Below are 13,957 nucleotides of genomic sequence, written 5' to 3' on the forward strand. Positions count from 1 at the left end.
TAATGAATTTGACATTGTACAGTTATATAAAATACAAAAATACAGACCACCATCTGCAGCCTGGCTATTTTTCTTCCTAGCCTGGCAGGATAGAGGATTTCTAAAGGTTGGTGGTGTAATAACTGCTCCTATCAGGGCAAAATGTAATTGTGTCCTTGGGCAACACACTGCCACACATCTGCATACACTGCTGTATGAATGTGGGCATGAGTGGACATATGTATCCTTGATGTGAAACCTAATGGAGGTAGAAGAGCACAATAACATGAACTGGGCCTATTACTATTTAGTGTTAAAAGAGATTTATAGACTGGGATTATCAGTTGTCCTGTTATAGATTAGACACTGTCAAAGTTCAACTCTGTGACCCGCTGAGTGCTGGGAAGAGTGCAAACCTGGCACAGTCTGGAGTGGACAAATCTTAGGGCACCTTGGCACCTCACGCTTAAACCACATTGTTCTCTTTTTTTACCCATGAGGCTTTGTGGTCTGGTGGGGCTCCAAAGGGGCTTGTGTAAATGTACTCGCTTACCCTGCTCTTCGCTCAAGTCCCTGTGTTGATTCAAATGCCATTGTGACCTATTGTTTAATTTTACTGGCATGTTTTTGTCTGAACTCTATAGCGCTTCTGGCACTGAGCTATTTGGCTTGGCAACTCCAAAGCTTCGGCAATGTTTATTTGTTGTCAAGTCAGAGTTATTGGGTTGCCACTAACGCAGACGTGAGCCTTTGGACAGCTGTGTCAACTGTTGCTTTATGTGCACAATAAAAACATAAAAACTAAACAACTCTGTAGGAAGTATGTTTAAAGGTGCATTGTGTAACTTTTCTGGTGGAGGCCACTAGCCAGGCTGGCTCCACCTAGTGCCTCCGCTCAATTTCATTTCTCTCCAGCAACTCGGTCAGGAATTCGAATACACTAGACCGTTCGCAAAAACCCCGGAAGTGTGAGTTCGGGCACCAGCCAATCAGCGAAGAGCCATACCTTCTATGCAAAACAACAACAAAGAGAATGTTCTGTGAATTTTATCAAGGGGAAAGACGTTATTGCCCTTCTTCCTACGGGATTTGGGAAAAGCTTAATATACCAGTTAGAGCCGTTAGCAACGCATTACATATGTCACAACCAAATAGCAGTGATTGGTTAAATGAAAAAAGTACCCACCTACCATCGAATCAAGCTATCTGTCACCTGCTTGTTTCTATGGATATGTTATTGCTCTGCCTGGAATGTTCCACAATATGACATTAAACAGCTCTGCCTTACATTTATTCAATTACAGGTGGTTTTATAGCTCAAAAATACCTATAAACAGGCTAGTCTCTCAATGTATCTGACTTATAACTTGATCTAGTTTGGTCTTCATGAAGACAGAAGGATTTAATACCATATTGTGAAACATTCCAGACAAATAACATCACTATGAAAAAGCATTTGACAGATCCTCCAACAGAAAAGTTACACAATGCACCTTTAAATCTCAAACACTCAGACAGTGCATTACAAGAATTCTTTGAAACCTGTAATGTAAACAAATAAATCAGCTTTGACGGTGCACAGACAAAGGAAGAACATGCAAACCCCATACAGAAAAGCCCCTTGCAGTCCAGTCTATTTTTCATGCCATAAGTACTGACCATACTGGCGTGCTCTTGTGAATGAAGTTCTACTCTATCACCCTTGAAATAAACAGTATAATACTCTTCATCTTGCCTGGTGAACCAACAAACTGTCTCCATTTTCAACTAGACAATCAATTTTGTTGGCCAGTTAACTCTTCACACCTTTCAAGGGGACTTAGAAATAACACAAAATCCCAATGTTTTTGCTACAAAGCAGAAGACATTTGAAGGACTTAGTGGTGAATTTGAATCAATTTAGTCAAAGTAAATACTCCAGACCAGATGCAATTCAAGCTTCTGCATCAGAAAACCGCAAAAGTCCAAAGAAAATTCCAGCAACAACACATATTTTCTGCATGAACAACTTTCAAAGCACTCTGGGAAATTGCAGTAGACCATGACTGCAGAATGTAAATGCCAGATGCAGTATAGATTGAAAAATAGTGTATTTACATTATCTATAAAGAACTGTATTGTCATTCAAGTCTAGTACCAGATTTTTGTCGAAATCCAACAAAAAGACCATAAAGCAGAACCGTCCAATCTTAAATCAATTGTTACTGTCATTACTGGATCTGTCATTTGTTAATAGAGGCGATATAATATCCACTAGAGGTATATGAGCCTATTGTGTGTTGGAGGCGGAGGAGCTTAGTGCCTCTGGGGGGAGGGGGAGGAGGGAGGAGGGGGAAAGGGGGGGCAGGTGAGAGTGAAAGGTGCAGGACAGATTGAAGCGCTGGTGTCAGAGGATGCCGCAACTCTGAGCCTCGTCAAACTGAGCCCGTATTGACTGCCAGTAACATCAGTCCAGGCGCCAGATCATGTTTAGGTTTTTCATTGCATAACCGGGCCGACTGTCTATTCCAGGGCAGGTTCACGTTACTTGAATAGGTTTATAATTAATGCTAATACTTACTAATGGGCATGGCACTGGGAGCTCTCTATTGACCTTTAATTGGCTATTGTATGTAAAAAGGATAGTTCGAATAAACGCACCATCACACAGAGTGAGCATTTAAAACTAAATACATAAACTTGTCTCTTATTGTTTTTCTCAGATGAGGGAAGCTTTTCTGAGTTGCATGAGCCAGAACACTGGGCCATTAATTATTATGAAATGTTTTATTCACTATTTCACTTTGTATCTAGTGCAATGTTCAAATAACTGGAAAAACATGTTTTGCTTATTGTATATTTATACACACAAAGTACTGATGATATGGGTTTTTCTAAAACATACATTACATACGAATATTTGACTCTCATGTGTAATACCTTACCAAGAAGCTTAGGGGGAAAATTGAATTTGTCCTGTTTTTCCGTTTATAGTAGGATGTATCTTGTGCAATCATTGATTGTTTGATCAATGTTTCATCATTTACATTAATGCTCCTCGACCGCTTTAAAGCCTCTCAATTCCACTTATCATAGTGCCCTGCGCTGATAGGTATCCCACTCATCATTGTATCCTGTACCCTCAGAAGGTTAGCTGGACATCTCCAGAGATTTCACAAAGAACAACACTGTCTTTTGTTTATTTATAAAGTCCTATGTGGCAAACTTCCCATCTATTTATCGTCACTGCTAAATGTTAAATATTTGACCTATCAGCACCGCTCACAAATGCACATCAGACTGATTGTTTCTTGGGTAAACTCAAATTGGAAAGCATGCCTTCCACTTTTTTGACCCTGACAAGTGAACAGGCTCCAGGATACCTTTGGACTGGAGTGACTGGGCTCTGTAGAAACATTTAGAATTTTTATGAAATATGTTAATTAAGACATAATAATAATAATAAATGTAATTTTTGTAATTGTAACTGATGACTTAATTAAAGTGCCCTGGCCGTGACAATAATTACCTGTAACCAGACAAACCCTTTTTTTTGTCATGATGACCCACCTCTCTGTGAACGTGACCCTGTTTTGCCCCCCTCATCCTGGTGTAAACCTGGGCAGGCTCAGCCAGAGGAAATCACATCTTAGCTCTTTAATGTGATGCAGGCTGCCTGACATTTGACTGGAGCAGGTTAAGTGCTTCCATGTAGCTCCTGACTGTGCCGTTGTTCTCGGAGCTCCAGTGTGCCAGGCCTCCTCCATCTCCAGAGCAGCAGCTGGGCATGCTCATTATAGAGCCTCATTTAGTCATCATAGCTCTGCTTCCTGTTGTACCATCCACACTTTTCAATCTGGGCCTAAACTACTGCCGCATCCATTTCTTTAGTCATTTACATGAGTACTTCCTCCCAACTATTTATTGGCCGACCTGTTGCTCTGCAGCTAGTTCATGTGCATCTGAACAACATGGACATCTGGACCACTCTAGTTGCTGATGTCTTTATAAATTACTGGCAAAAATAAGACCTTTGTAAAAATGAAGTAAACTTCAAAGTTGATGAAACTGAGATTCTTCTGGGAATCGGGATGGATTGGGTGTGAATTCCTCCCTGCCCCCTCTAATATCAACACTGTATCTGACTCAAATGGAGGCCTGCTCCTGACAGATGAGTTTGGCTGTGAAGAGCGTTTCACTCCACAGTGGAAATGATATGTGTAAACTATGTAATGTGAATGTTTGAGCCAAGCTGTGTTTAATTTTGTATCCTGACAAAGCGCATGAGAAACCTGTCTCTCTGTAGCTGTCTGCTTGAATCATATGGATATAATTTCATCCATTTAGGTTTGGGCTCTTTGCTGTGGTTGCCACAGGGCATTTGGAGGCAGGCAGATTAAAGGCACATGTGGCTCCATCCGCAGCTCTACTCAGCTCAGTTACTGAAGTGTTGGTGGTTTTCCTCATTGGTCAGAGCAGAGAGGGACACCGTGTGATAAACCAACTCAAGACCTTTTATAAACGTATAAAGTTATACAAGCTGCTTTTCAGTGTTGCCACTTCATTCGACATGTTTTTATTTGCCACTAAAACCTCACTCTTCGTCATGTCTGTTAGACTTGGCAGTGACAGAGTCTGGATGTATTTGGTAAAACAAATCTCAACAGAAAACCACCAGACAACTCGTTTTTGTGAAGTCCCTCTTGACATGAAGTTAACTGCTGAGTCTTGTCTCACTCTTATTACACTAACCTCTATATACATTACTGCACAGGACCAAATAATGATATACAGATATATGTTAAAAAAACAAAAAAAAAAACAAAACAAAAAAAACATTGACTTTTTATTGTGGACCTGGGGCACTCAATCCTTTGAGAAAATATTAACCTTAAATGATATTGTCTGTACTGAACTAGATGTATGATGTATTGATAACTGTAATTCCCTCTCTCTAAGTGTGGTCATGGTTGGTTTGCCTCAGCTCCTGCAGGCTGTGTGGTGCTGTAGAGAGGAGAAACACACACTGCTACACTGTTGGGCCTTTGCTGCCAGTCAGGAGTCATTTCCCATAGCTCCTCTCCTCTTCAGCTCTCCTCTGTGCTGTTCACTGTGGACCTAATAAATCTATCTGTCTGCACTGATCATTGATGGAGACTTCAGCAATGTGAGGCCTGCGGTGATCCTATGTGTTTACTGAGCTCTGACCCCTCCTCTTAAGACTGGGGGAGTGTCAGCGCTATGCAGGTTTACCTTTCAATGAGAGGAAAACTAAACATGTTTAAAGTAATCCATGTGATTAGTGCTGTCTAAACTGTTTTCAGAGATAATATCAGAGACAGGATCAGGCCTGTGAGTTAACAGACCCACTACAGTTATCAGTTTGTCCCAGAATTATTAGTTTTACAGAGGTAGTCAGTATGTTTGCAGTCATGTAAAGTACATTTTAGCAGTCACACACATTTTACTTACTTCTGATTGGCTGTTAATATGGTGTCACTGCAGTGTGTTGAGTTAGGGCTCTCACCTCACAGTGAGAGGGTCCTGGGTTAGTTCAGTAAGGACCTGTGCAGACTTTGCAGGTTCTGCCTGAGCCTGCAGGTTTTTATTGGTACTTGCAAGATGTATGTATAATGCAATCATAAAAAAGAGATTAAATCAATAGTAGGCACCGTAACAAATTTTGAGGTTCGATATATTGCTGAAGTAAATATAGACAATAAACGATAATACTGAAACCAAACCCTAAAAAGGAATTATTCCAAACATATAATATTATTTAAAATGATTATCTGCAATAATAAATCATAGAATACAACACTTATGTAGTTAGTTTGTATGTATAATGAGTCATAAAAATTCATAATTCAACTTTCAGCAGCTCAAATCTAATTGTAGTATAGAAAAATAACAACATTTTTCGCACCAGTGCAAAAAAAAAAAAGTCCCCACGATAAATTTTTACACCCAAAAATGATTGTTCTATATGTCACACATTGAGCGATAAGTTTTTATAGTAATTATCGTGACAGGCCTAATCTAAAGTAACATCTCAGGATTCAGTTCAGACTACACACACAATAGTGAACGAACCACACACTAACAAAACTAAAATGAAGTGTTGAAATGTGTTTTTGAAAAGAAATGAACTCCCAAGAAGATGTCATTTGGACCACAAACTTGGCTGTGCTATAATATCCTTCTGTAGCATAAGATTTTTCAAGCAGGCCTCTGGTTAATGTCCATGTCTCTAGATGGCATTGCCTATTGGTTTTTCAGTGAGCAGAAAAACCTCATACTTCAGTTCAGGTCCAATGTAATAATGTGCTTTACACGATTAACACAGTTCTCTCTGTGGACCCCTTAGTGTAATTTCACATCAAATTTGTATTGCAAAAAGTGGAGGGAGTGAAAGAGCATTTGTCCAGTTACACTACAGGGACGTACTACTAAATAAAAATCCATAATAGTTGTGTTTGTTTTGAGTGGTCAGTGTGCAATCTCCTCTTCTCAGATTTTTTATTATGCTTTCCCACCATCGAAGTTCCTCTCATTTCAATGCAAACTATGATTTAATTGGCGGTGCTCACTAAAATTATATTTCCGCAGTATAACATGGTGTGAGTTTTTAGGTTGTTTTCCATGACTGAGTGCAGAAGCCACACAGTAAAGGTTTGTCTATTGATGGAAGGTTGGATGTGTTTTTTCTGACTACACATTCCTACACTCGGATTCATTGTGTGTTTTCACAGCTCCTAGACAAATGACAAATCCTCCATTGAGTGCAATAATGTTAATAAATACTTGCTTGGTGCATAGCCATTGCTTTCCTCCAAGAATAACGTGTGCCATCAGACAATGTTATGGGTCAGATCTGTGGAGAGGTGACCCCTCTCAAGCCGAATGCAGACTGTTGTGTTTCAATAAAAACACAATTTATTTAACAAATTCAACAACAACCTCTCAAACAGAAGTATTACATAGTGCAACCATTTAACTAGAAAAATAAAATATACTATGGTTAAAATACAAATGGAGTCAAAGTAATAGTAATAAATGTGATAATAAAATGAGATACCACATTGTGCAAGTAGAGTAGGGCTTTGCTACACTTCACTACACTTTTTTAGATCCACACATATTCCTTTTAATTTGAGACAATACTAATGCTATTATGAGTCATTCCCTAGGCCTCTTTCAATCAAAATACATATTTATATATAGTTTATATGTTAAATGCTATGTAAGTATCAATGCTCAGTGTACATGTGTTTACAGGCTTTACATTGTGCAGTGCTGCTCTGTAATACACATGTTTAAGCTGCTGCAGGCCCTGTGTGCTCTCCTATAATTGTTCACATTAAGACTCTCACAGACAGAGGCCTGGTCACAGAACACGGCGCTACCATGACAGGCTTAGGTTTCCTCTATATTAAATGGAGCCACAGTGAATAGAGGCCGGGCTGCGCTGTGAGTCAATGAAGGAGGATGAGCTGATGATCAGTGAGAGCAGGTGAAGCTGAAGGCCCATTAGAAGAATGGTGTCACTCTCTCCTTCGTCGTAACCTGACCCCCTGCAGCCCGCACTAAAGGTCACCGGACAATAGGCTCTGGATGTGATGGGACCCTTTGTGGACAGAGTTTATTACAGCACTGTCATCTGCTTTACCAGTACAGTTCAACAGCAGAGAGTCCAAGTACTGAGTGTAAACCACTCCTAAAGAGGATGAATGATAAATTGGACATATAGTGATTTCATGGTGTATTCTGATAAAGACATTACTATCAATACGTTATTTGTAGTCCTTCAGATTATTTATTTAAACTTAACATTTTGTGCTGCAGTTGGTGTAATCTGAATAGAGTGATTACAAATACCATTGCATCAGGTTTGCTGTTAGTTTTAGTGCTGTGACATTAGTCTGGTCTAAACCAATACATTTAGTGACTCCTTACACAGCAGCTCTGCAGGAGGTCCACGTCGTCCACAAATCAGCTGCATTTTCTGCAGAAGTGCAGAAGTGGATATGCGAGAGGCATCATTTATTATTCACATGTTAACAAATCTGTGGTGCTCATTGGCTGAGTGCTTGGGATCAGATGGTTCTTTGCGGCATGGACAGGGCCATGTTTACACTGACTGTCACTTGTCAGTCCAGCACACCACACAACACTTAAATGATGCTTTGTGTTACAACTATTTAGTTCCACTGTGCCTCACTCCAGTTTCCCTGCAATTTCAATACTGACAACCTGACAGATGTAAATGCATTGGATATTTTGCATTAAATTTATCATTCTCATTGAATAAGTAAAAGTAGTTTAGTTGCTTAAGTCTTTGTAAATATTAATTCATAATATAAGATATTGTACATATGTACCTTCACTTTCCATTCATTCCTTCTGGCTTGTGATCTGACTGTATATATGTCCTTTTGCCTATAGTTTGAAGGCTGTAACAAGGCATTCTCCAGACTGGAGAATCTGAAGATCCACCTGAGGAGCCATACTGGAGAGAAGCCGTACCTGTGCCAGCACCCAGGCTGCCAGAAAGCCTTCAGCAACTCCAGCGACCGCGCCAAACACCAACGCACTCACCTGGACACGGTCAGACACTCTCCTCTCTCCTATCCTCTCTCCTCTCTCTCCCTTCTCCTCTCTCCTCTCTCCTCTCTGCCCTCTCCTCTCTAACATTTCTTCTCTCTTCTCTCTCCTCTCTCTTCTCCCTCTCCTCTCTCTTCTTTCCTCTCTCTTTTCAGACTGTAGACTGCTCTGAAGGAGCTCTTCTCTGGGTGGTCTGTGTGTGTCATGTGCTGACTCAGACCTTTTTTAACAGTGGCTGAAAATACAGAAGAATAATGGTAATGGAATAACCTAGATATTGATTTATTCTCATTCATTTTTTAACAAATTGTACATTGTAAAATGTATAATTTGGGTCCAGGCTAAATGGGCTGTTATAACACTCCCTTTGGCTCCAAGTCTTCAGGCCTGTTTCCACTTCTTGACAGTGTCAGTCTGTCAGTGAGCACGCTCTGCTTTGGCCTTGATGCAGCACAGGTCATAAAAGCATCACTTTTTGGGTTCAGGCCCGACACAGAGACGGACAGCGGGTCGGACAGAGCGCTGCCTGTTTCTGACCTGCAGAGGAAAGACTGAGTCAGCCATCTCTGCCACTCATCACAATCCACTTCAGATTATTTCTAAATGAAGTCCACAGATAAAAATTAACATTATAGCTTTGTCGGGTGATTGAGAAAAATATTACATATTTTAAACAATACTTAGTTATAATGTGTGTTATCAATTTATGTATACCCATCAAAGTTGTATTACAGTATTTATTAAAGTGGTGTGATTGGTAAATCAGCTAAAACTGATATATTTATAGAAAGGGTGATTTTTGCCCTATCCAATATCTTACTAGAGCTGAATATCATCTTAAAATCACCCTAACCTAATAGAATGAATATATATAACTGAAATAAGAGACAGACTGTGTTAATCAAGCACCAAATAAATCTTTGGAATAGTTGTTTGTGTTTGTTTAAAACAAACTTTTTTTTTTGTACCTCCCACTTTCCACAGTTGGACAAATGATGCAGCTAATCCGCGATCCAACCCTAAAAACTTCACATTAACACTGTCTAAACCCTGAGTGTGTCTGGCCTCCTCTCTGCTCTGCCAAAACACTTCCTTTAATGATATTTATTCTACACAGAAGTCGTGGTTGTGCCTGTGTTGGGCGCAATGGCTGACAAAGAAAACATGGCGGGCACGAGTGGTGCACTGAGCTGGTTGGAATAACAATGCTTTATTTACAGAGGAGACTGAGGTTTGGAGGGAAAGCTAACAACGACGCATATCATTTTACACTTTAATGGCAAATGCGTATTTACCAAAAATGAAAAGGTTGTTTGAGTAAAAGTCCTCAGTCAGGAGCTACATGCTGCATTTCTTGTGCAGTAATGATGAGGAAGGTGACATTTATCCTTTAATCCACATTATATTAAATTAGTAGTTTGGGCATGTAACTGCACTCACTACTTTAAATAGCAACACTTTATTGTCACATGGTTGATGCAAATTAGAGCTGCAGAATTTTGAAAAAGGAACATGGAATTTAAATTTTTATAACAAATATTGGGTTTGCGACTAGATTTGCACTTCTTATTTAAAAAGAAGGATTCTGTTCAGAGTGAAGATTGTAAATAATTCCAGGAGCATCAACATTTTAGAGAAGACTGGAATATGAGCTGATAAACTAATGCAAGAAACCCATGAATTTCAGAACGTTTTTGTGGATATCTAAATGTTTATTTTCTTAAAAAAAAAAAAAAGACTGGATGTTTTGTTCTTTGCAGAGATCATTCCTTTATCCAAATAACTGCCTTTGAGATTTGATAATTGCACCAACTCAAAATGCGGTTTTGATTCAGTTGTGATAAATATTGTGCAACCCTAGGGCACATTGAAGGTTTGAGTCAATTTACCACTATTTACTGTCTGGTCCAATAAAATCTATGGGCCAATTGTAAACAGAAATCATATAACATAAATGTAATGCTTATGACTTCAATTTTAACTTTCTTTTAATCTTCTCTTTTTCTTGTCTTATCTTCTGCTTCATTTTCTCTCCCTTCCTCAGCTCAAAGGTAGGACTTAAACAAATCTTACTTTAAAAAATTCTATACTCTGTGACAGATTTTTTTTATCCTGTCTTCATCTAGTTTCACATACCATACATAATGTGATTTTTCAGTAAATAAATGTATGTTTTTTGTTCCTCCTTGCAGAAGCCGTATGCCTGTCAGATCCCTGGCTGCACCAAGCGCTACACAGACCCCAGCTCTTTACGTAAACATGTGAAGATCCACTCAGCCAAAGAGCAGCAGGTGCGTAGGAAGGTAAGATAAGAAACTCATTCGTCCTCAATTATCTAATAAAGTAATAATAATATTATTAATGACACATGGGTATTTTATCTCTAATGTAACCACGTATTTATAGATAACTGCACTTTTTGATACTGTACATTCAGTAATGAATTGTCTCCTTTATCTTTTGTAAATATGTGGTTACCAACTATAGTTAATTTGTTGTGTGTTATAAACTTAATGGCACACTCTGTAACTTCTGTGTTGGAGGATCCGCTAATTGCTTGTCTCCATGGAGACAAGTAATTAACACGCTTTTTTGTATTTTTACATTCAAACAATTACATTACTGAACCCACCAACCCCCAAAAAGAAAAGAAAGATTTTATTAAAACTTGAGGAAGTTGCGGGTTAGGTGTGGTGAGTTTGAAAACTGAAAGCAGTGATAGATTTGGTGTGACCACATTACAGTATGTTCTTGGTCAACAGCTTTCTCTGTCTTGACTGAGCAGAGTAAATATAAGAGAATGGACTCATTGTTGTGGAAGGGGCTGGATAGTGGCACGCTGCATGATGTGTTCCTGAGCTCTCGGCGGTAAAGGGAAACATGTGTAGCATTGTTAATAAGCTGTAATGCACAATGCTCCAGTGGCCAGATGTTATGGACAAATGTCAAACAAACGCTCTTGCTCCACTCTTGGAGCAGAGAAAACTGTTAGAGTGTTGCTGTGGGGAAAAGCAGGGCCCCAATTACATGTGATGAATGTAGCAGTGCACTCTGAGGACACAGGCCTATACACACTTCACTGTTAAATAATATTGTACATTATGCCAGCTGTGAACCGCAGTCCTACGCATACCTCCTCAGTCATTTCAGCGTTTGAACAGTCTCAGCCCTTTAAAAAGTTATGCACAAAAATGTATTTTTTTCTGTAAGCACTTAAAATAAGCAGAATTTGAAACAGACTATTTTCCAACCACAAAATGACAGTCAGAAATCCATTTCATGGAACAGTTTGGAATATTTGAATATGTTTTTATCCATAATCATAAATAGATGGTTGGTTCAAAGTTAGAATAAATATTCTGAGGCTTATCAAATCATCGCAAACATTGGAGCACACTCCTTGTTTTGTAACTGGTCTAAATCAGGCACAGTGTAACCACCAGCACCTATGTGTTCATTCAGATTATGATATGTTCCCAAAGTGTTGTCCTGTTTTAACATGTGCTGCTCTTCCCTCATCAATATCACATTTTTATCACTAATGCTGTATTTGATGCATGGTGTTTATCTTTGAACTTCTATAGTTATTACTGTTTGGTCTGAGAAAACAACATTTTCCCATGGCTCTGAGTTGGTACAGTTATTATGGATCTCTTATGTCCAGGCCAAAACATGACTCAAAAATGAGTGAATTACTCTGTCCCTGGTTCCTTCTGAATGCTAATGAATTCTGATTTACAGAGATACTGTTTCATATTAACATTACAATCATGTTATGGCCAATGAGGAAAACAAAAATACACACTCGCTCCTGGCTGAAACACTGTTGTATTCTTTTGTTGCCTCAGAGGGCAGTGCAGCTGTATCTGATGAATGAACACAGGCTCTTTGTTGTAGTTTTTATTGTGTTAAATGTTGTTGACAGCTGCGGTCGTGTCCTCACCTGGAGCAGGACGTTCTGAGTGACTGTTTGTCCATGCACCACCTCCAGAGCCCCACCCCCTCTCAGCATCACCTCCAGAGCCCTGCCCCCTCTCAGCACCACCTCCAGAACTCCACCCCCTCTCAGCACCACCTCCAGAACTCCACCCCCTCTCAGCACCTCTTCAATGGCAAAGACACACGCTCACCCGTACTGGGCCAGGACTGCTTCTCTGGTAGGTACCCTAAAGTTGTCATGGTTTCATACAGGAGATTTTTCACTTTCTCTCTGTTGCTGGCACACAAATTGACATGCATCTCTAAAACACACTGAATAAACCCCCTTTTATTAGCTACAATGCTTGCCAAAATATGTATCATGGGTAAAAATCCGCCAGCTAAGGTAGTCCTGACCAAGTCTAGCAGCAAGATCATGAAAATGAGTGATGGGTCAAATGCAGAAGACAAATTTCTCTATGGGGACAGTAGTATAGCATATAGCATTTGACTTTACAATAAATTTAAATAGGTATCTCTCAAACTGAAGAGTAACCTTGAATATCCCTGTTCAGGAAATAATGAAAATAGCTGCACTGCTGAGGTTAGACCGCAGGACACCTGGTAAAGCCATCTTAAGTTTATGGTGGTAATAAACAGACATGTCATCGTTTGTGATGTATGACAGTCATTTGTGCTTTTAGCCCATTGTAATCACCATATATACATTTGGTTAGGCCTAAACAAATAAAACAAGCAGTGATTTATTTGACTGCCTTCACACATTTTACTTTCACAACTGTAACAACAGTTTACGCTCAGAACGGCTTGTGACTGACATCCTTATACTTGACCTTGTTTGCTTTCTATTTTAGGGCCATTTCATGTTGTCAACTTGTCTTGTCAAGCTAACGACTGTGAAAACCATTAGCTCCTGTGTTTATTCATCTCGCGTGGCCCTTAACTACCGTTCAAGTAACTGATGACTTTGACCATCACCACGTCAACGCCAAAGTTTATAAACACAAATGATGAATCCATTTTAACGACAGAGGACAGTGTAGTTTTTCTGCACATGTTTTTGCCTTCTCAGCTCGGCTCCCTGATGTTTTTTTTTTTATTGTCTCTGGAAATGACACCCACCTCTGACTGAATAAAAGTCTTGTCTCGCAGATGTTGCTTTTGTGCTTTGTAGTTTTTGGTCTGCTGTGTCTGTATTTTGACAGTTTTGAGGGCTTGCAATGATAGTGTGGCTGGCTTTACTGACCCAATGTCTCCAGCCTGAATTTTGAGTTTTGCAAAGTGTTAAAGGATTAATCATAATTGTGTTTACATAAAAGACACATATTTCACTTTTTAAGACAATGTTTTTAACCTTGTTCCATCAACAAATGCATACCTGGAATTGTATTGTTTCATTAATCCACAGTTGTCTTCTCTGAGCACTCAAAAATGCTCCTTTTAGATTTTGACCAGA

The 13,957-nt window shown here is 39.4% G+C and overlaps 1 protein-coding gene across 1 annotated transcript in view; it reads left to right on the forward strand.

Annotated features, from left to right (window-relative positions):
* LOC110167758 (zinc finger protein GLIS3-like) overlaps nucleotides 1-13,411 on the forward strand; it is a 41,317-nt gene extending 27,906 nt beyond the window's left edge. The window contains exons 4-7 of the mRNA XM_055164791.1: nucleotides 8,404-8,565; nucleotides 10,755-10,865; nucleotides 12,488-12,719; nucleotides 13,356-13,411. Coding sequence (XP_055020766.1) covers nucleotides 8,404-8,565; nucleotides 10,755-10,865; nucleotides 12,488-12,719; nucleotides 13,356-13,411 — 561 coding nt within the window. The remainder of the gene's footprint in view (nucleotides 1-8,403; nucleotides 8,566-10,754; nucleotides 10,866-12,487; nucleotides 12,720-13,355) is intronic.
* The last annotated feature ends 546 nt before the right edge of the window (nucleotides 13,412-13,957 follow it).

The sequence above is a fragment of the Boleophthalmus pectinirostris genome, unplaced genomic scaffold, assembly GCF_026225935.1.
Source record: "Boleophthalmus pectinirostris isolate CB_2022bp ecotype Guang Dong unplaced genomic scaffold, ASM2622593v1 HiC_scaffold_7, whole genome shotgun sequence".
NCBI classification, from domain to species: Eukaryota; Metazoa; Chordata; class Actinopteri; order Gobiiformes; family Gobiidae; genus Boleophthalmus; species Boleophthalmus pectinirostris.